The 22,851-nt window shown below is 38.0% G+C and overlaps 1 protein-coding gene across 7 annotated transcripts in view; it reads left to right on the forward strand.

Annotated features, from left to right (window-relative positions):
• The window catches only part of ACTN2 (actinin alpha 2), a 67,679-nt gene that overhangs the window by 11,670 nt on the left and 33,158 nt on the right, over positions 1-22,851 (forward strand). For 5 of the 7 annotated variants that reach the window (XM_035558896.1, XM_035558910.1, XM_050709626.1 and 2 more), the window contains exons 2-6: positions 10,828-10,942; positions 12,080-12,199; positions 18,477-18,563; positions 19,644-19,731; positions 21,766-21,844. In XM_035558896.1, coding sequence (XP_035414789.1) covers positions 10,828-10,942; positions 12,080-12,199; positions 18,477-18,563; positions 19,644-19,731; positions 21,766-21,844 — 489 coding nt within the window. The remainder of the gene's footprint in view (positions 1-10,827; positions 10,943-12,079; positions 12,200-18,476; positions 18,564-19,643; positions 19,732-21,765; positions 21,845-22,851) is intronic. The other 2 variants (XM_035558936.1, XM_035558919.1) reach the window with 1 other exon arrangement.

A 22,851-nucleotide genomic window follows, 5' to 3' on the forward strand; every position in this document is an offset into this window, starting at 1 on the left:
CTGAAGATGGACTTTTAATTTATTGGTTGCAATTGCAAGGCTGGGGGGAACCTTTCACTTTTAGGTCACTGTTTTGAAACCAGGCCAGGTGAATAAGTGACAAGGTTGCTAACACATGCATAGTGTCTATGAGATGAGTTGTAGTCCCAGTTTAGCTCTCGAGCAGACAGGTGTCCCCATCACTTAAACCACCAGAAATGGCAGCTTCATTGGAGATGTCCAAAACTGGTCTTATTAGTGAGAGACAGCGGCAGTGACTTTTCGTTCTAGAGGTGAAAGCTAAAACAATTTCTATTTGTAAAAATGTGTTCTCAAATTGCATCTTTGAGGTTATTCACAGTCATTGCTATTCTTAACAATTCCCTGAGTATTTTATTTTCTCCATACCTAAATGGCTGGCACATTTCATAATTCACTATGAATTTAAGGAGGGAAAAATAACTGGCATGCAACTAGATTTACAGTTGCAGGTAATTAGTTTATGCAAAACAGCTGGCTTTGTTTTTTTTAAATACATAATTAAATTCGGATGACTGAGAACAGATGCTGAAGTTGTTGGTAACTATTTTGTGTTGTTTTCCATGTGTTCATGGTAGGTTCTGATCTTGCTTAACTCACAGTTCTTTATTTACAAGACATTTGTAGCTTTTTCAACTTTCTAACTTTTCTTACTATTATTTCTTTATTGGACTTTTTTTTTTTTTCAGGGTAGTATTTGAGCACCTCAAATGCTATAGTGAATTTTCCCCAGAATAGTGCTGTGGGATATGGAGGGTATATTATTCCCATTATCCTTGAATACAGGTGTGGGATACTTAAAAGTACCCAGCTATGGCTAACATCTGTTCCTATTGTTGTTAAGTGGTCTTTGGTCCCACATGAGGAATCACGGATCATAAAATGCTCTCTATTTTGGCCAATACATGTTTTTCAAAATTCCTGTCTTAAATGATTTAAAGGGTGTGGCAAGGCTGGGAAGAAAGCACAAGTGTCAAAATTTCTTCCCCAGGATCATAATATGGACCTTGGGAAATGTATGTACACGTTTGCAATGATGTAGAACATGCCATTGCATCCACTTTCATTTTAATTTGCACTGTGTTTAACTTTCCGTGAACACTCTCCTGCCTACTGAATTTGAATCTTCTTTCTCGCTATCCTGTTACATTTGTTCAGCTTTGTTTCTTTATTATTCTCTGTCTTCATCCTTCTACTTTCTTTTCCTCCAATATCCCTGCCAAAGCTTCCCCAGTGTTCTATTTCTCTTTCCTAAGGGAAATTACGGGGTCATGAGGTAGGAGAGGGAAGGGAGGATCACGGCAAAGAACACCTTGACAGAAACAAGGTTTACAGCTATCTGTTGAATGCCAAGTGCTTGGATTACTAAGAGATAATTGTCGTCTTCTGAATGAGTTACGTTGCAGTCTTTGGGTAACGTGTGTATATATAAGTTTTAGGGCCTCTCTATCACAGAATCTGGAAGGAAAAATAGTCTTGCCAATTATTTCTTTTTAAGGCTGTAGTGTAGATATCAGTTACGATGGGAATCTTCCATGAACACCATAGAAAATATAACTGGGAGAATTTGGGAAGGCATTTAGTACATTCCTCTACTTTCAGACAGAAGCAAATATGTTCGTACTGTTCTTGACACGTTTATTCAACTCGTTCTTGATGATCTCCAAGAGGAAGGATTACACGTTTCCCCAGCCAATCTCTTCCAGTGCTTTACTGCTCATAGAGTTAAAAATTGATCTAAATGTTCCTCATTCTTGTTTAAGCTCATAGCTCCTTGCTACCTTCAGTGAACACAGAGAACTGATCTTTTATCTGTTGTGATTTCGTAAATGGTTGAGACAAGTATTAGTCTCATTACAAACTTATCATGATTAAACTATCCCAATGGTTCTGTATTTCTCATAGGTTAAGCTTTCTAGAATTTGATGACTTTCATGACTGTTTGGTGACTTCTCTCCAGCTGGTCCATGTTCTTCTTGAGTTTTGTGCCCAAAAGAAGGGACAGTATTCTAGCTAATCCCTTTCCAGCACTGAACAGAGTGTAAGAAATACTGCAGATATCACAGAATCATAGAATCATTTAGATTGGGAACCTAAATGCATATAAACCTAAATATAATATATTGATACACCATTCCCCTGTTTAGACATTCCAGTATTGCATTTGCCTTTTGTAACATTATGACACTTTTGATCGGGTTTGGTAGTGATCCAATTTTATTCCCAGATCATTTTCTTCAATGTTACTATCCTGCCAGTAGTTCTCCATCCTGTTTTTTGCAATTATTTATTACTGGAGAAGAGGACTATTTCAGACTTCTTGCTAATCTGCATCCAGCTTTCTTCAAGTCATTTCACGTATTTGTTGATTAGTTTGAGTTGTAGTCTTGTCGTAAGGCATGCTAACGGACCCAGCATTTTGCTGTCATATTCAAACATTATAAGCATACGCTCCTGTCATCTAAATGAGCAAATAAAGTGTGGAAGAGGGATGGTTCAGGACAGCTTAATAGTGAGCCATTACTCACCACTAGTAGTAGTGAACTTCTCTCTGACTCGCTAAAAATAAAAATACACAAGTGGGCAACTATATGGCGTTGTGTGTAGTTTGAAAAGTCACATGCTTGGAACATTTAGGTGCCTGCTGCTGTAAAACTTAAATAAATGGTTTCATCAACAATAATTAAAAAGGAAGGAGCTTTCTGCAGGAAATAGAGCATCAGTAGCATTATACCAATGGTCTGGTGAAGTCCTGAATTCTCTGAAGACTTATCTAAATTTTCATGTTTAAGACTAATGTTTCTGTCTCGCATGTTAAGGCTTATGTGCCTCAAAACTCTGTCTTTTCCAGCCATCTCAGGTAATCTAATAGAGGTATTATCTGCCTGTTCCTATTAAACCTTGCAATATTTTAGCTGTTTTGCCCTCTGCAGAGGCCTTACGAAACCTCGTCTTCTTTACTTTCATCCTTCCTGTTTTTCCATTCAGAAAAAAAGGATGATATGAGGACAGTGCATGAAGTGACCCATACTGAATTTCCCTTACATCTTGCTACCTCATGAGTTTTCTTCTGTTTGTACGACTGGGGCAACTTAACCTTTCTCTGTTGTCCCCTCTGAAAGAAAGATGTAGTGTGTTTTTGTAACAAAAAGCTCAATAATCTTCTTAACATTTCTCAGGGTTCAGCCTTGCCAAATTATTCTTGAAGGGATATTTACTTGCTCTGTTTGTTTGTTTATTTGTTTTTATTTTTTAATAATGAGCACTGTAAAACAGACATGCAATCATTCAGTGCTGGGAGGGGGTCACATATTTTACAGGAAACCCTAGACTCACACAGGATTAGGCCACCTGCTTTGTAAGGACTGAGGTTTCCCCAGGCTGTTCCATGCAAACAAAATGCTGAAGAATACCCTCATGTCTTGTGCTGTGTTCTTTGTGATGAAGGCATCCCTTTGACAATGTCTGCTATGAATGATAAAATTAAGGAGCTGGGGCCCTTCTAGTAACTGGAGCTGATCTACTGGTAGTGGAGAGTACACCAGCATATCATTTCTAGTGCCATCTGTTTAGCTGTAGAGAGGGATGTGCTGAAGCAGGGAGGGCTTTCCCCAACTTTGGATTTGGGTGCCTAGTGGTGAAGCTTCTATTATATTCCCTTGTGAGATGGTTCCATGATATGCACTCTGTTGTTTCCAGGAATTTGGTTTTGACATACCACCTATGGTTTAAGGGTTTCCTTTTAATGAACTTTTGGAACATGCTAAACATTTCCCCCACCTTAGCCTTGATGTTGTTCTTCAACACGATTTCACTGTACTTCATTTGGGTAGTTGCTGTGCTGTGGTGTGCTTAGTGCTAAAACCACACTTCGCCTACTAAGCGTAGTGTGATTGACTAGTTTGGTGAACCACCTCTCCTGTTGTAGTCACTCTGGTTATTTTACTAACATGCACCAATGCATTTGGGCTTCTGTTGCGGTGGGAAATAAAAATAAGGGGACAGTTAATAATAATTCAAACCAGTAAGAAAGATGTAAGATTTTATTTTCAATTCATAAAAATACACTCATGCACTAAATATAAGAATAGTGCAGCTGTTCTAGATGTTTTAGGAACATACAACAGATGCCATATGTAGTCATTGGTTTACATCAAGCTAGTATATCAAGGCTGTATGATTTTCTGCTGTTTTGCACCTTCATGCTCCTTTTTTGGGAGCAGAATTAAATAGTTAACAGAATGAGGGCCAGCACAGACTATCTCAAGCCCAGGGATCCCTGATCCTGAAGTCATTAGAATGCTGTGTGGACACAGGAGCTAGGAGATCATGTTGCAGGATCATGACTTATATTTTAAAACATGGGTGACAGACAGATGGGCAATTCTTCAAGGGGAAGCCTCAGTCTTGTCTGAAGGAATGTTCTGGCAGAGCTCTCTTTAACACCCTTGCCATGTACTCAGAGGACAGTAATGTTCCATATAACTACAGGGTGAATCACTGCATCCCATTTAGGCTGGAAGTAATGAAGACTCCCAGCTAGCACAAGAAGAGAGGAAAAATACCTTAGGAGAAGGGCTGTAGAACAGAGTTTTAAGAAACAACCCTATTAGACTGAGATAATTCAGGACAGCACACACACACACACATATACACACACAAATATGTTGAATGCTTGTAATTGAAATTAATTTTCGTCAGATGTGGTCTCCTGCTTTGTGTGGGAAAGGAATTCGCAGGGAGCTTTGTGCTGTTTCACACGTCCCTGAGTTAGAGATAATGAGGAAAACAGCGGTAGAACCAAAAACTTGAGCAAGGTTGAGATAAAGTAAATTGGCTACAGTGTTAAAGATGAGCTTTGGGCAGTGGCCAATTGCTGGCTGGCTCAAGGCGTGTGTCTGAGGGTCTCTAACCAGTTGTAAGACAGGTTCGGGCACGTGGACAGTGCGTGGGGCTATGGGGAAAATATATGTAGTAGTGAAAAAGGGCAATAAACGTCTCCTGTACAAGAGCCATCAGGAGTCCATGTTGTGCATCCCTTCAGCTTTGGGTATTAGAATTTAAGGTTCACTTAAAATGAGTTGTGCTTTTTCTTTATTTAACAGATACAGGAATTACTATATTTCCTATTGACTCAGTATTTTTCATAAGTTTCATAGGTTAAAGTTGGATTTTTCTATATATTCTTATGGAAATGTTGCAGAAAGGCTAGACACATAAAACCCAAATGACTTATGCAGGCTAGTAGCCTTTCTGGTAGGGGGACAGACAAGCAGACATGAAGAAATCATTATTAGTTGTAAAGCGTGTAAATATTAGAGCAGACAAATTTATTTGAGTTGGAAAGAGTGAAAGGTAGTATTAACCTTTTTTATGAGATATATGTACTAAATATGACAAGAGCCTCCAACCCTTTTTTGGGCCAGATTCACTTTGCAATTTTGCTTTTGAGTGCAAGTAAATAAATCTTCCTGAACTTGTGGAGGGTACCTCCTGTACACATCCCCATGGAAGTTATATGGTTGTTTTGGTGATGTACATTTTAGACTCACTGTCAGTGCCAAACTAGAAATGTACCTTTTACCTTCAGCATATGCAACACACTGTCTTATGCACCATCCATGGGTAACGGTACTGGAGAGGGTGGTAAGTGGTGCTGGCTCAATACTCTTTATTCCTATTATCACTGGCACATATGAAACTTGTTGTTATTGTATCTTCCTGATTTCCTGATTTTGAAGCAGTATCAAACTTAATTGTCATTATGCCCACATAAAAAGGATGTGTGGACTTTCTCAGGAGTGTAGTACTGTTGAGCTTTCAGAGGTATCACTTTTTCTGTCAAAGCATGTCCTTCATTGTGCATGTATAGAAATAGTTGTATTGCAGAGCAGGCATGCCCTGTTATTTCTTGTCATTAGCTATAGTCAGCTGATAGATAATTAGGGCTATCTTGTTTTACTGTCCTTGATTTCAATTCTAGTTGTCAAGGGCTTGTAAAATTAAGTGGCTTGAGGAAATTAACAGGTAAGTTTATTTTTCTCAAATACAGTCTTATAGTCACAGATCTATGAATCCAAATTATGGAGAATATGATATTGGTGGTCTTCACAGTGAGGATAGTTGGGCATAGAACATAAACTGTGCTCCCTTTTCTAGAGTTAGCTTTTCCAAAATATGCCCATGACAGAGTTATAATGCATTAAGAGAAAATGTACCTGTGGGACTGAATTGTTTGACTTCCTGCCCTGCATCTCTTCCTCTGTAGTCTTCTATCCAAGAATGTCAGCCAAATTTCTCTAGTAATAGATGTGGAAAGGAGAGGGTTTGTTTATTTGTTTGTTTGTCTTTTGTAGAGTCACCTATGGTAAATAAATTCTAAAAAGAAATGTCTAGCTTTCTAGGTACTTATCACTCCTGGTATTCAACTTGGTGCCTTCAGTCCTGCCTTATTTCTCTGAGCAATCTGATACTCTGAAATGTGCTGTACAGTTCACCAGAAAAAGGAATTTGCTTTGTCTAAGTCATTTAATAGCTTTTAAATCCCAATGGATTACAAATTTGCAGGGTACTGTATGCTGGCTGTATCTTGATCTCCAGAACTTACACGTGCTTTGAATTGTTTCTTAGTGACTATTAATAGAAATGTTAGTTAAAACCAAACAGTGAGAATTTAGGCTTTGAACAAGTGGTATCACAATGAGAATGGAAGGATGGGGTGTTAAATAAAACGTGAGTTGTGGAAAGTGTTAAAATTTCGAAGTGAAATTTTGCAGCAGCTTTTATATATCACTGAAACAAATAGTAAACAATTCCTTCAGTAGTATTCCTATAACCATGTTTAGTCCTTGGAAAGTAAGCCAATTTGGAAGGCTCCAAACTATGAAGCTATATTTGGAGGAGTATGTCCTGAAGTTACACTTTGTGTGGGGCACAAGACAGCTCTCAGAAAGGGATAGCAGCATTTCATGAACAGAAGTGCACTGGTAAAACAGAAAACTAGGAGAAATTGTCTTTTAGACCTAAATAAAGATCTAAAGATCTAAAGACCTAAAGATCTAAATCTCTTATTCTACATATAGAAGATAAAATTTAGACTACCTAGACACAAGAAGTCTAAATAAAGAATCCATGCAGAGCTTAGCAGAACTTAATTTTCCTCATGAATGGAGGCATGGCAGGCAACTCCAAGTTTATCATTCAGAATGCTGCAGTTCCAATGGCAAACCCCAGTATTGCTGGAAACAATTGTAAATAACCTGCAGATATAAAAAGGCAGCCCATAAAACAAGTGACTGACATCAAACTATTTTTTGAGATTAGCTTGACTCAGCAATAGTAGCATCTTGTTTGTATCATAGCAACGTTGGTTGCTTAGTGTCTTCATAAAATTAACAATATTGAGGAAAGAAGGTGTGCAGATCAGGAGGGAAGAGGTGTTATCTAGCAATTAGAGAACAGCACTGAGTGTTGGAATATCAAGGATATTTTTAGTTTTGCCACCAAGATTCAGTGAGCTTTTGTAACTCACTTTGTCTCTCAGCAAATTCAGTGCCATAAAAATGTCTATCTTCAAGAGAAAGAATTTAAATTATGGAAAAACCTTGGGATTTTCGTATAAAACTCGTGTTCTATATCTACCAGTGTGGCATCCAGGAAGTTGAATTGTCTGCTGTAGTAGCAAAGTAGAGGACTGCAGTGAGATTAGAGGTGGACAAGATTCTACTTTGCTTTTATGTATATACTTATATATGCATATATGAGCTAAGAATTGCCATGTTCCATTTCTTCATAAGAAAGTGAGAAGTAAGTCTTTCACAGTAGGAATCAGATTGATATTTTAAGACCACTTTACTGGTGGGATCATTGCCATTAAACTCTGAATGAAATGAAGAACAGGGAAAACTCATTTACTTGAGTGGTACAAGTTCAAACTGTTCACTATAAATGTCTCAAAGAAGAGATGGAAATGTCTGTGGTTTTCTTCCAAATTCCCCATTCAGTTTAGCACTGTGTGCTTGGAACAGTTCTATAAACTGCAATAGCATTTGCGAATAAGTGCATGTCCATCACTTAAGCAATTCATGAAAAGCTCATTTATTTACTGGTTTAGCTTTCTAATATTTATTGCCAAATTGCTCTTTAAAGCTCATGTACATTTGCCCTTGAGTGCTTTCAGCTCTTTTTCACATATTACCATAATATTGTTCCTTTGAAGAATGCTTGTTATAATTTATAGTATTTGCAAATGACTTAGTGTGTTAAGCCTTTTAGATACGTATCAATAGAACAAGATACAGCTCAGGGCAGACAAATTAGTCTTAGAAACTAGATCCTAGCCCTATAATGATCCAAACCGAATACCATCCTAAGACTCCATCATATCCAGCCCTGAGGGTAGAATTGCCTAGTATCTCTGTTGTGATGCATAACATGCTTCAGTTTCAGGTGCCCCATGAGCTCAGGGAAGCTAGTTATCTTAAAATGAGCTATGTTTTACCTTCCTGAATGACTGCTTTACAAGCTAACATCCCTTTATTAAAATAGTTTTATTTGCAGAGATGCTGCAGCTGAACTTATCTATGTCTGCACACAGAGCAACTTTCTTATGCCACTGCCTGCAACTCATCCTCTGCAGGTCAACAGGACCACTGCTTAGAACCACTTCCAGTAGTCTTCTCTCTCCTCCTTTCTTTCAGTATCTAGAATTAGCTATTTCACTGCACAACTTCCCCAGATCCATAGAGCTTCTTGCTTCTTTCTTTCAGTTGGACAGGAAAAGTTGATAAAAAACAAAGTTTAATGAAGTTAAAAAGAAAGTGAAAATTTGCTGCTATTTTCCAGGACGAGAGGAAGTGCTTCTTTTTAACTTCTAGCTTCTGATAAATACAGTTATTTTTCTGCACCAACTGTGACAATCAATTCTTTCCCTCCTGCTGTTAGATATGTTCATTCTTCTGTCATGGTGGTACCAAAAGGCTTACTGGGGATATTTCGAAGTGGCACTCTGCAGCCACCCCTCTGTTATGACTGGCCACATCCCCGGGATATTCAGTATGCCCTGTATTATGTCCATAACTCAGTGCCACATGAAGTGACCATATTTTCCATCACATTGGGGGAAAAAATCTGCATTATGGTCACATGGTTGGTACCCAACTGATCCTCTAAGTGGCATAAAGATAAGGATACTGAAGAAAAAAAAAAATCAGAGATGAAGCTGCAGGTACCAGAACAATGCACATGTCCTGCAAGCTGTTCTTTATCACTGTGAGACAAAATCCCAGTAAGATGCAGAAATTCTTTACATAAATTGAATCAAAGCCTACAACAATCAAAATGTTATTCTCTGACAGAATGTTGCATTTTTGAGAATAGACCATTTCTGAAAATTTAGTCTGTATCTTCTGAAAGTACGAGATCTGTCCAGCATTTACATGACATAGTTCCGAGGAAAGTTTATGCCTTCATCTGTTGTCCTTTCTTATTCTGTTACTGAGAGATCAAAAATTAAATAATCTAAACAGCAGGTGAGAAAAAATAAGGCCAAAGGAAATTTTGCAATGAAAATTGGGATTTATTTTAGTTTTTAAACTAGTTACATTAAAAGTTCTTAAAACTATTACACATTACAAATAGCAAAAGAAAGGGAATTCTAAATATCTGACAGTTTTAAGTATCTGAAGTCTAACTTACTAAAATGTGCGGCCTTATTTTATACCTAAATACCTAGTAAATACAAACTTGCTTTATATATCTTAACAGTCACTGAAAAGCAAGGAGATTTTTTCAGAAGGTTGAGGTATAACAAATATTTGAAAAAAGATGAATTTTAACTAATAAATTTTATAATGATCCCTGTTATGATTTCATTTATGCAAAAGTTTATGTGTATATGATCTCTATAGATCAATGAATTTACTTCTGCTTTTCATCTTTACAAGTAAAAGCAGCCGTGGTTGTTCTCCACTGGGAGAGAAATGCTCGTGGTTGCTTTTATGACCAATTTTACCCTGCAAACTTAAGTATCTTCATTTGTCTGTTTCAAAAAGTTGTAGTAATTTTCTGAAAACTATATAACACAATTTAAAAATTAAATCCTTAATAAGGCAGACCATATATTCAGGGTCTGAATGTAAAATTACCGCACTTCAATTATTGTAAACTTTCAAAATCAGTTTTAATTATCTGTGTTTTCAGAAGGCATTCTGTTTCTTACTGTAGTTAAAGTAGAAGCAGATGCAATTTTGCTGGTATCCTTGCTGTATAAACTCTCTCTCTTCTGTTACTTCATCCTGGAAAGTGTTCTTACATGCATGTTACCTGTCCCTGCAATAGATAATCTGTATAAGAACAGTTTATCCTGCCATGAATTAAAGTAGTAGAAGTTTCTGCCTCTATACATGATATTGTCTATATTTTGCTGTCCCACAGCTTCCATGATAACATACCAATATTTATTTTCAGGAAGAATTTCTAAAGGATATGTCCCAACATAAAATTATATGATCACAAAATATTAAATGTAGTAATGACAAATTTTACCTTCTTGTGTAGATCTCTGGGGGAAGCATTCGCAAATGGAATCTAGCACAAGATTACTTCTGATTAAGCAATTATATGATCTTCATGAGCTAACAGTTTTGAACTCAGTGACATGTATAAAATGAATGAGAGTTGAACACCCAGATTTCTTAGCCAGCTGTGGAAGTCTCTGATGCAGCATTTGCTCAGATGGCTTAGCAGGTTTTTTTTTTTAAAAAAAACATGTTGATAAGGTTTTTTTTGTTTGTTTAATTGCTATTACAGACATTTACAGCCTGGTGCAATTCCCACCTCAGGAAAGCAGGCACACAGATTGAGAACATTGAGGAGGACTTCAGGAATGGCCTCAAACTGATGCTGCTCTTGGAAGTTATCTCAGGTTGGTTAAAGTTTGCTATGTATTTACAGCATGCTTACTGAAACGTTCTTAAAAGAACAATATTTGTTAACAATTCGCAATAGTGAACATAAACTATAAGTGGGTTTAAAAGTGAGAGATGAGACACACTAAAACAAAAGGGAGAAAAAAAAACTCTGCTTTTTCCTTATGTACAAAGTATTCTGTTCTAGGGTTCTGTGCTTGTGTTCTAGGGCTTCACAGCGTATCGGCGTATCACTGATATCACGGTGCTGTTGGACAAACCATAAACCATGAGGACCTAGTCTCAGTCCTCTAACAATTAAAATAGGTTACAGATCTATTTTATTCCACTTTTAGAATAAAAGTTTTGCTTTACTTTTTTTTTTCTCTGTTGTTCAGAGGGGCAGTCCCCAAGGTACCCTCAGAATGCCCCTGAATGGGAAGGGGCATTCAAGCATTCAGCTAGAGTTGAAGACACACAATAAAGGTGAAAAAGGGAAAAAAAGATTTCTTATGGAGAATAGTTTACATTTTTGCAGGAGATTTCAGTGGGGAAGAAGATCTTAAAATGATTATTTTTCATGGAATGGAGAGTATGTTTCCAGAAATTATTCTTTTTCATAATCATTTGAGAAGGTAAATTTATCCAAACTCATCAGCCTTTGCTCTGAAATTAGCTGCTCTGCTGTTCTGTATAAGGTGTTAAAAGCCACCAATCTTGGTCAGATTTGGAAGGATGCTATGGCTGATTTGTTGGATAACATCCAGCTTCTCATTACAGTTCAGCAGGTAATGGTGATGAGAATATCCCACCTTCTTAATATTCAGGTACTCTAAAGCGGACAATAGCAGTCAACCAGAAGTCTAGAAGCAGGAAGCCCTCACGTATCTTCTAAGTGTTTAGGCCAAGCATAAAAATTTTACTCTGGTTTTACTATTTTATCAGAAAGATGTAAGTAAGGTGCTTTGATATTTGAATTTTCCCTTTGGGGTTTCGTTCAGAGCCATTTGACATTCTTTCAGAAAAACACCTGCTAAAATAAATGCTAACTTTTAGGCAGTGTTCAGGGCATGTTCACTCTTGAGTTATGATCACTTCAGTGTCTGTAGTCAGGTGTATATAACAATAAACATAATAAATTTGTTATCCTGTAGGGGAAAGACTACCGAAACCGGACAGAGGGAAGATGCGCTTCCATAAAATTGCTAATGTCAACAAAGCTCTGGATTATATTGCCAGCAAAGGAGTGAAACTTGTGTCAATTGGTGCAGAAGGTATGTAACAGAGCTTATTACAACGTACCCTCAGAGATGGTGCACCTGACTTAAGTTCTAGGTATTAAAAATAAATGTTAGAAATCAGGTTGGATTCTAGGGTATGCCTTATCCAATCTGGGATCTTTTTTTTTTAGCTTTAGGAGATATTTTTCAGACAAGATGAAGGCTGGTATCACTGCCAGGTGGCTGGGACCTACCTCCATTTTGTTATGAGACTGACTGTGCATGGCAGCTCTGCTTTTAAAATTCAGATGCAGAGTTAAGGGAGTGATCAAAAGAAATTATGCCAGCTGTGGAGAGACTGAACACCTGAAGAAAGTGGGTTGAGATGTTATTTAATAAGGTTATTACTTTGTCGTTGTTCAGTTTTTTAGGCAGTAAAATAAAAACATGTATTTGGCTAACTAAATGCTGATAAATGTAGACTGAGCAAAAGAAAGCAGGCTCTCACTGCAAGTAAACCTAAGTTTCCCATGAGATTCAAATGATGGTATAAAAAGGACAAAAGTCTGTCTAGAACTATCTGGTTTATTGAGATATTTGTACAATGCTTTGCACATCCATTGCCATACAAAGGAGTGATGGGTCTAGCACAATATTCAACTACTTTTGACTTCATAGCTTCAATGATTTTCTGTCCTTTCTGGGGGCAACCTCTTATGTGACCTTAGAGCAAAACACTGGCTGTAACCTCAGTATCACAGTGAGAAGCACTAGCTGTGTTCTATTCACATTGCTAGGCCTTTTAGATAAATTTATGAGCCTTTTCTTCCTGCTGTCTGATTTCCCCAGGCTTATTCTGGCTTTCAAACCTTCATCTCAGGAAGCTGATTGTGGCTGGAGGAGGGGGATATTAGATGGGATAGGGGTATCTGTAGAAGTAATGGAAAAATCCATCAGCTTTTGGTGATTCTACAGCAGTTTAACCTAGTCTAGTTGCTTCCTCAAGTATCATTCACCAAATACATTATGGCTCTAGATCGAGAACTCCAAACTCCAAAAGAAATCAATATTCTCTGGGCAGAACGTGTTTGGACTCATTCTTAATTCATTTGAGACTGAAGTGGATGGGCCATCTGAGTCCAAATCCATCCATCTATCTATAGGCACGTAACGGGGACCTTTTTTTTTTTTTTTTTTTTTTTTTTAATATATCATCAGTGGGTGTTGTGGTTTAAACCCTGTAGGTAGCCAAGCCCCACACTCATTCACTCCCAACTAGTGGGATGGGAAAGAGAATAAAAAAGATAGAAGTGAGAAAACTTGTAAGGTACGATAAAGACAGTTTAAAAGGTAAAGTAAAAGCTGCACGTGAAAGCAAAGCAAGACAAGGAATTCATTCACTAATTCCCGTCAGCAGGCAGACGTTTAGCCATTTCCAGGAAATCAGGACTTCATCACTCAAAAGGGTTAGTTGGGAAGACAAACACCGTAACTCTGAAAGTCCTCCCTTCCTCTGCTTTTCCCCCTAGCTTTTATTGCTGAGCATGATACCATATGGTATAGGATATCCCTTTGGTCAGTTGGGGTCAGCTGTCCTGGCTGTGTCTCCTCCCAGTTTCTTGTGCATCCTCAGCCTACTTGCTTTCTGGGCAGTATGAGGATCAGAGAAGACCTTGATTCTGTGTAAGCGCTGATCAGCAACAACTAAAACATCAGTGTGTTATCAACACTATTTTCATCACAAATCCAGAACGTAACACCATACAAGCCACTGTGAAGAAAATTAACTGTGTCCCAGCAGAAATTAGTACAGGGGAGGGGAGATAAGGTGATTCCCAAAGGCACTTCAGATCTCAGAAGAGCTCTACTACGTTTCAGAGTTCCCTGGCCCCTCCATCAGTTGTACGGACAGTGAGGGGCAGCTGGGCCCATTGTTCAATTAAATGAAGCAGGATGGAAAAATATGCCACTGCCCTAAAACCCTCTGCAAGTAAAGGGTATTCTGACAGCGACATGGCATTAGGCAGACAGCAGAGGGTACTGGAGAGACAGTTTATGTGTGGAAATAAAGATCAAATATACGGGAGCCTGTCTGATAGCTGGTGCAGAAATATTGAGAGTACACAGTCTAGAGCAAATGAATGGTAGTTTCTGTCCGGTCATGCTGGGACTCCAACCCTTCCTGTCAGAAAACAAGAGTGTAGCAAAAGGAGGATCTTGCGGGACAGAGAGGGCATTCTCTCTGATCTCAGTTTGCACAATGGGCAAGTGTTTTCACTCCTAGGTTTTTCAGGCAAGGTTGGAGCATTTAAACTGAGATACAACAGGTCATATCTGCTGCTGAAAGGAGCAGGTCAACCCTCTGCACTTCCATCTCCCTCATTTTGCCCAGTTTATTGCCGTTTATTACTGGTAGGGAGCTCAGAGTAGAGGGCAGCATGTGAGTACTTCCTGTATCACCTGAAGGCAAAGCACCTGGGGTATCTCAGATCAGCTATTAAAACAGTTTAAGCTAACCCTGCTGCTCCCCTTGGCAGCAACTGCAGTGAACTTAGATGCTCTGTCAAAATAGGTAATTCCCTCTGGAAGGGAGGCAGTGACAAGAGGCAGTGTCAGGTGCTCAGCCTGTTGCTGTAAGGTGATGCCCGTCCATGCCTTCAATATTGCTTGCTGCATATAACAACAGGCCATAGTAAGCGAGAAGATTAAGGGGATGTTCTTGGCTGGGCTGCAGGCTTTTATTGCCTGTTTCTGGAATTCTCGATCTGTAAAATGGGCGGATTAAGAGTAAACCTTCCTTCATTAGCATTTAAAAACTGTTTTAAATTCTTGGATGGAAGCACAGGAGAAAAACACCCAGTTACTATCATAGTTTACAAGTATAGAGGAACCTGTCATTGTAAGACATAGCACTATCTCAAGTATGGCTACTAACACACATTAGATTACATCCACGTGGGCAGGAGCAGATAGATTTGTGTGCCTTCCCCTCCTACTCTAAACAGGCTGAACAGAAGTCCAGCTATGCCCAGACATGCTTAGTGCCCTGTTAAGTTTACCACGTTCCCTCTACTACAGTTATCTAAGGCACAATGCTGTGCTGATGCAGCAATGTAATATTACATCTGACTGGATATAATTTCACAGTGTAGGACCTCTGGCACCAGTACCTGTTTAAAAAGTCCCTGTGCCCCTTTGTCCTGCATACTTCCTCCTACACTTATCAGCCCTACCCTACCACCACTTGGGCTGACAACTGTTACTGTAGCGGTCCTGGGGCCTGGAACAGCAACCTGATCTGGATTTAAAACATGCTTCATATCCTCTTAATTTTGTTGCATTTTTCAGCATTGTTGACTGGATAGTCGTTATTGTATGAAGATGGAAATGTATGCCAGCAAGGAGGGAGAGCGCAGGCTTCTTAAGAGTGTATTGTTATCAACATCCTTAACCCCTTAACTTTCTGTCTGTATGTGTTAGGATGGGCCATGTGGGCTTGTCTACACCCATCTGTTTTGGCATTCTCTGAGTTACATGGATACTTGGAATACTTTTTGATTTCCAAAGCATGAAAGTTTTGTATCTAAACCTGGTGAAGATCACCTGTTATTATCTGACATACTGTGTGGTGAAGAGCATGTAGTCTCAAAGGGACCAATTGCCATTTAAAATGGGGCCTCAAAACAAAGATGAAATAGTGATTCCTGTGGGACATCAGCACAAAGTTCAATTTAATATTTTTAAGGCACCAGTAATATTCTTTATAAGCCATTGTTAGTGTTCTGAAGGCTGACTTCCTTGGGTAGTTTGTGAAATGGGTAGGGAGAGGTGACCACCTTTAACTGTGATATTGAGCAGAAGCCCAATTTAACTACTCTGATCTGCACTGTGGAAGAGCATCTCTCTCCATTGGTGATAGAAATGGGGCTAGAGAGTCAAGAAGCTAAAGCTAAAGACATGAAAGTAATCCTTATGAGCCTTTCATAGTCCACAAGTTAGATGTTTTCCCATTAAAAAAATAAAAATGCAATGACTCCATTTGCAAAGTAATTGCATCCTGAATGCAAAGAACTAAGATATGGAATACCATAAAAGATAAATATGCTGTTAGTAGGAAACAGTCCTGCCTTGCTTTTTTGGGGAGGGAGAGAGATACTGAAGACCAAATGATCTGTAAATCTGCTACAAGAAGGTTAGAATAAATAAATAAATAAATAAAGCACACCCTAACATCAAAGAAGGAATAAAAAAAAAAATCACAACCAAAACACTGGGGCCTTGCCACACTGCTTTGCTTAGCTTTATTCCTTGGCAGTTTTTTATTGTGTCATCTTGTCCTCTTCTCTCCTTTCCTGTTTTCATAGGTCAGCTGTAGCTTTGCCTATGTGACGTGTAGGAACTATTTTTCTGCTAGATCAAACAGGCAATGTGAAGAAAATAATCAAGAAGTTTTTTATTGGCCTGTAGAGGAAAATGATAGGAATGAATCAGTATTTTTTCACCACCCATATTTTTCAGCATTTAGAAACTTTGTTTTCCTTCTGTTTAGATATTTTTCCTTGTCTTCTATACTTTTTTTTTTTTTTATATCTTATTTTAGCGGTAGATGATGAGAGATCAAAGCTGGCAAAGAGCTTGAAAAGTCTCTTCATGCACAACATTGAAAGTTCCGTCTCTTGCTTTTTCACTGTGTGTGTGTAAATTTGGATATGTATATCAAAACAACAATGTAGTGATTATGCAAATCCATGAATTGATTGTCTGACAATCAGCAATGCCTACTGTGTATTTAAATTCATCTATTTTACATTTCAAAAAAACCTTCTGTACTGTATATACTTATGAGACATCTACAGCTGATCAAAATGCAATGAAATACATGACTGTGAAGGTGAGAGGGGAAAGAAGTAGCTACATGCCTTAATTGCCACTTGATGGTCTTTGGCTAAAAAATGTAAGTTGGGGGATTTAAAGACACTTGAAATATTTCAGGGCAAATGAGATAGTAATAATGCATGGAAGACAAAGTGAGGTAAGAATTCTGGAAAATGGATGTAGAATACAAAGGGGAACGCAGAAAAATAGCCATTCATATACAAAGTTGGGTTATCACACTAACAATGTTAGTATAGACTAGCAATGGGTGAGATGTCTCATACCACATTTGTTAATTCCATAGGTTCAAATGACAGCTTGTGTCACATACTGCTGCAAATTAGTGTGTATCTCAGGTCCTGGGGACAGCAGCTGCCTTGTGCTGTAAAAGTTGCCCCTGGATTCAGGCAACTTTAAAGTAGCAGAGCGACCGCATTTCCTGCTGGCACCTCCTTTGGCATTTGATGTTAAATTGAGGAAATTCTTTCTGCTCCCTCCCTTTCTGTTCTCCCCAGGAGAACACCAGTGGGCCCACAGGCAGCCACAGCTGCACCATTTCTTGAGGGGGGCTGGAGGTGACTTTCAAGTGGGAGAGCAGCTGGTGCCTTCCCTGCCCCCCTGCTCATTTGGTGTGAGGTGACTGGAAAGGCAGCCTGCAGTTCCCCTCTCTCTTCCTCCCACCTCCTCACCTTCTAGTGCTGGACTTCCTTTATAGTCTCACAATGTTCTTCTGAGTCTCTCACCATACTTTGCAGATTGATTTAACATTATCACCACACCCAAGTCTTCTGGCAGTACATTTTTTGGTGTTGAACTGGTATCACTGTTAGTATTACAGACAGTGTAGGAGCACTGGATTGGCTTTGGAAGAGGCTCGCCTGTATATGTGAGAAGGGTTGGAAAAAGCATGTTCCTAGTACTTTGTGTTGTATGTAGACTCTAGTCTACCATAGTACAGTCTACCAAGTGTAGAACTCTCAAAAGGGAAAAGGGACTTTTGAATGTTGTTTTATTAAAAAAAAAGTAGTCTGTGTTGTAGATTTCCAAGTCATTTAAAAATTCCTACATCTCCTTGATAAATTCTCAATTCCTACTTAAAACTGCTAATATCTTGTAGTTTCTTACAATTTAGTATAAAAGCATTTTTTCCCCAGTTCTTTCATATATGAGAGCAGCAAGGCTGATATTATTCAAACTTTAAAGAAGAGCTAATGGAAGAGCTAAACAGACCTTAATCTCAGCAATCTTCAGTTCTACTGCCAGGGTAGCAGAAGCATCAATTTGTTGAAAAATGAACCCAGGTAAAGTCTGTGTAAATAATGAATTATTGTAAATAACAAATTATTGTAGAAATGTAATGTATTTATTTGATACAGTGTATAATTTATACAAATATATGATTAGAATGTGTTTTCTGTTTTCTCTTAAAATACTGTTATGTCTTTTTTCACCTTAGAAATTGTTGATGGCAATGTGAAAATGACACTGGGTATGATTTGGACTATCATCCTTCGCTTTGCTATTCAGGATATTTCAGTGGAAGGTAAGAGTAATTCAACGAATGTTAAGTAATTAAGAAATTTGTTTAAAACATTTTATATAGATTGTATGCAAGTGAGATGAATGTTTTAAGAAGTAACTATTTTTTCACAGAAAGCAATACTGCAAGTTCCCTACCTTGTGCCAAAATCCATTTCTGGAGGGAAAATCTAATTCCTGACAGAGACCTTGAGACAGCTTTATAAACGGAGAAGTTCTAGGCACGTCCCTCAGTTATAGAGATAGAAACATGTCTATGTTCCTGAGTGTCAGTAGCCTGAAACTATGCTGTACCCTGTATGGTTGTCCTATTTCCAACATACTTTTCTAGTCTTGTCCATTTCTATCCTTCTTCCCAAATATTATCCGATTACATGCCTCTTCTTTCTATCACTTCTCTTTTCTCACTGCTTCAGATTTTTTTTTCCTTAATTTTCACTTGGAAACTGGCTCCAAAAAGTGCATTGCAGTTAAAATACTCTTTAAATCTAGTCTAGGCTGAGAAAAGTCTAGAATTCTAGAAACTAATCTCAATTTGCTACAAAAATAGAGCCAATTCAAGGTCTGCATGCTGTCCTGCCCATAATCTGTGAAACATTAACTGTGGACCTAGTGGTTTGGTCTTTTTGATCTTTTCAGTCCTTTACTTATGCACTCAGATGCCCACAGGGTGCAAATAATGAAGGCATTTCTTCAGCATTTATACCTCCCTATAAGCAAATGGACTGAGACCACAAGTGTATTCCATGTAGGCACCAACAAAATCTTTTATGTTTAGTTCTGTTTCATTTGTATTCAGTATTATTCCCCAGGTATACATTCTGTTGTCCAACTAATGTAATTTCTTAAACTTCTGATGTCCCAGAAATACTGTGCAGAATGGGACTCCATCTGAGTTGTTCCAGTTGAGCTGATGTCTGTGTCCTAATGGAGCCCCATTACTTCACTTGCATGGCTATCTTTTAGGATTACATGTTAGCTTATGCTAACCAGTTTCAGATGGCTGACCACATTTCAGATGACAAGAAGAGAATTTCTTGAGCACTTTTAACATTTTTCTTTTTAACTCCTTGGTGTCTTACAGAGACCTCTGCCAAGGAAGGGCTGCTGTTGTGGTGTCAAAGAAAAACTGCTCCTTACAGAAATGTGAACATTCAGAACTTCCATCTTAGGTAAACTTCCATTATTTCACAGGGTAGAAGCTTTCCAAAGTATCTTAGGTCAAAATTTTTCCCACAGTTGTGTAGGTAGATTTGACAGCAGAATTTCCCTCTTTGCTGCTAACCTAGGCTTTTTTCAAATTCTTATGATCTGTCTTCAGAGTCTTACTTTGGTTAGCCTTCTGCATTATTTACCATTGTTTACATAGTTACTACTTAAAAGAAAAAATCCCTACTCCACACAGAATTAACATATAATACTATTAGAGGTCCTTGGTATATGGGAATATCTAAGCATAGGGCAAAAAATTGCTTTCAGTTGAGAGGCACTGTAGTAATAGACTGTTCTTGGCAAAATACCAATGTGTTGAGCTTGCAGATATCTCACTATGATGAATCAGTCTTTATTATTTTGGAACATAATTATAAATAAAGAGCCAAAAATATAATCAGTACACCACAGTAGCACTCTAAACATGTTCATTTTCAGAATCAGGATCGTTACCTAAGCTGGAAAATTTAGTGAAGCTCTTGCCCTGTGGTTCTGTGCCTTTAGTAAGACCTATAAAGGATGCTCCAGGCCATATGCAGGCTGCCCGCTTTTGGCATTTCTCCCAGCTACTTCCTATAGCTCTGCGGGTGATCAATCTCATTAAACTACGTGACTTGCCATTTGCACTGTTCAGCCATGGGATTTTGCCTTCCCCGAAGCCCTTGTAGTACTTACAGGAGCTCTGTGTTGCAATGTTTTGATGTTTTGAATTCATTCTTTATGTGAAACACCTGAAGCACATATAGCAGTAGAGAAGATGCAGTTCACACATACATCCACAGATAAAAAGGATTGTTTGACTTATGGTCCCTTTATTGCCTTTAAGTGGTCTGAAATTTGTAATGCGTTACTTTCCTTAAATATAGCATATATATATATAGTGTAGCTGGTGTATTTCAGGACAGCTTTATATGGACACAGGGAACATCATAAATTGCAGTATCAGAATTTTAATGTTTATCAATACATATGCTGACTCTGATACATGGTATGGGAAGAACATCTTGAACAGAAATACCTTGATTGATGTTAGGGTTTATTGGTTTTTATAGATCTACTTTAAAATGGGCTGTCCAGACCATTTTAGTCTATACCTTTTGGAAAATGCTTCTTGTTATTTTGGTGTTCATTTTGATTCAGTTTTACATTCTGAATGAATATTATACAATGTATGTAAATTCTGCTTAGTTACATTTTTTATTGGAGATGGTTCTGTTATTTGAATGATTTACCCAGACATCTCAATGACAGGGATTCTAACAGTCTAACACCCTTATTATCATACAATTACTGCACAGGATACGACCTCAAACCCAGTGATCTGTTTGCATAAAGTATCTTTAAGAATAATTGCTTCTGGCCGAAAGGAACCTCTCATAATCTTTTCAAATAGATGATATTTACAGATCCATTCATTTCCTGTTCTTGCCTTGAAAGGTAGTGGACAAGAAGTCACGCTGAAGTGTCAGAGCTCAGGTCTGACCTCTCATATGTATGAAGTGTTCTAAGTAAACTAAGCTGATTTATGACTTCATACTTCTATGAGCATGACATAGTTGTGTCATTAGAATTGTCTGAAATAACAAAGAAAAAGTCAATTACTGAAGTAAACTCAAGTATTGCAGGTTTATTCTTTTAGTATTTTCACAAACATGGTATAATAGGAAATTACGCACTTTCTTGAATGTATGATTCAAGCTATCCTGGAGCATTGCACAAATTAAGCAATTGAAATCAGGGTCTGTTGTACATAATGTACATTGCCTAGAAAGTATTATGGAATCCTTAAACATGTATGTACCTTAGAATAAGTTATGTACTACAGGAGAAAGAGTATAGTAACAAAAGCTTAGAGGGATGAAAGTTGACAGAACATAATTGTCAGGATTTAACAGGAGGGTTCCTGCTTGATTTTAAGCCTTAAGCAAGAACCAAACTATAAAATGCCATGACTTTATTAATTACTTTTTTCCATTCTATTTTTTGTTGTAAAGCTGGAAAGATGGCCTTGGATTATGTGCACTTATCCACAGACACCGACCTGATCTTATTGACTACTCCAAGCTAAATAAGGTCATCAGTCTGGATGGTACAGCATGCTGTCCTGCAGTGATTTGGCTCACTTGTGGTTTGCTTAGCATGTTTTCTAAAAGACAAGCTGAGGAGTGCATACTAATTCTAACAGGCTTTCTATGCTCCCTCTAAAAAATGTTATGTGGAGGAAAGGACCCTGTGACTGCCCTGTGTCCTTTCCTTCCTACTACAATGACTTAAGCATTTAATTGCAAATAACCCATTCCTCAGCTGCCAGACAGTTGATGAAGTCTTTTATGCTGCACAATACGGATGTAAAATCAAATGCAATGGAATTTTCCATTCACAGATGATACATAGTATGGTCCATCCTGTTTTATGTCTGGTGTAAAGGACTACATAGACTGCAGAGCAGTAAACAATGACAAGATTATTCATCCTAAGATTTTTTAAAACAAAGACTGCACTTGGTAATCAGGAGTATGTAATTATTAGGCTTACATTGGAAGTATTTACCAATTCTTACTTTGATATTTCATTATATTTCTACCTATACTTGCGGTCAAGTGCCAATCAAATTGGTATCCTAACTTCCTTAGATAGCACCACATGGGGATTACAAAACCATTTTTGTACCTGGTAAAACGTATGTGTTCTAAAAGATACCACCTGCTTGGATTTCAGGGGAAATAATGAGGAACATGTAATAATCTTAGAATTTCTGGGTACTGTTACTGAAGAATAAAACCTAGAAAGAAAGTGGAATGTTGTCATTTTCATCTCTCTCTCAATACATGCATACCATACATTTTTTATTCCTCTGGAATGAATGTATCTTGAGGTCTCTCGTAAACCCCAGTGAAACTTAATCATGGTTTTAATTTGTTGAGTGACACTTTTCATTGATGAGAAAGACTGGTAAATCATGGACAGTATTTTCCACTCCATTCCCCTCCATTACAAATTGATTTTACTAGTGGAATCAGCTGTTATCAAAAAGCCGCTGGTGAAGGAAAAGATGATAGAATGAAATGAGAAGATTTGAA

The sequence above is a fragment of the Cygnus atratus genome, chromosome 3 (assembly GCF_013377495.2).
Source record: "Cygnus atratus isolate AKBS03 ecotype Queensland, Australia chromosome 3, CAtr_DNAZoo_HiC_assembly, whole genome shotgun sequence".
In the NCBI taxonomy this organism is placed as follows: domain Eukaryota; kingdom Metazoa; phylum Chordata; class Aves; order Anseriformes; family Anatidae; genus Cygnus; species Cygnus atratus.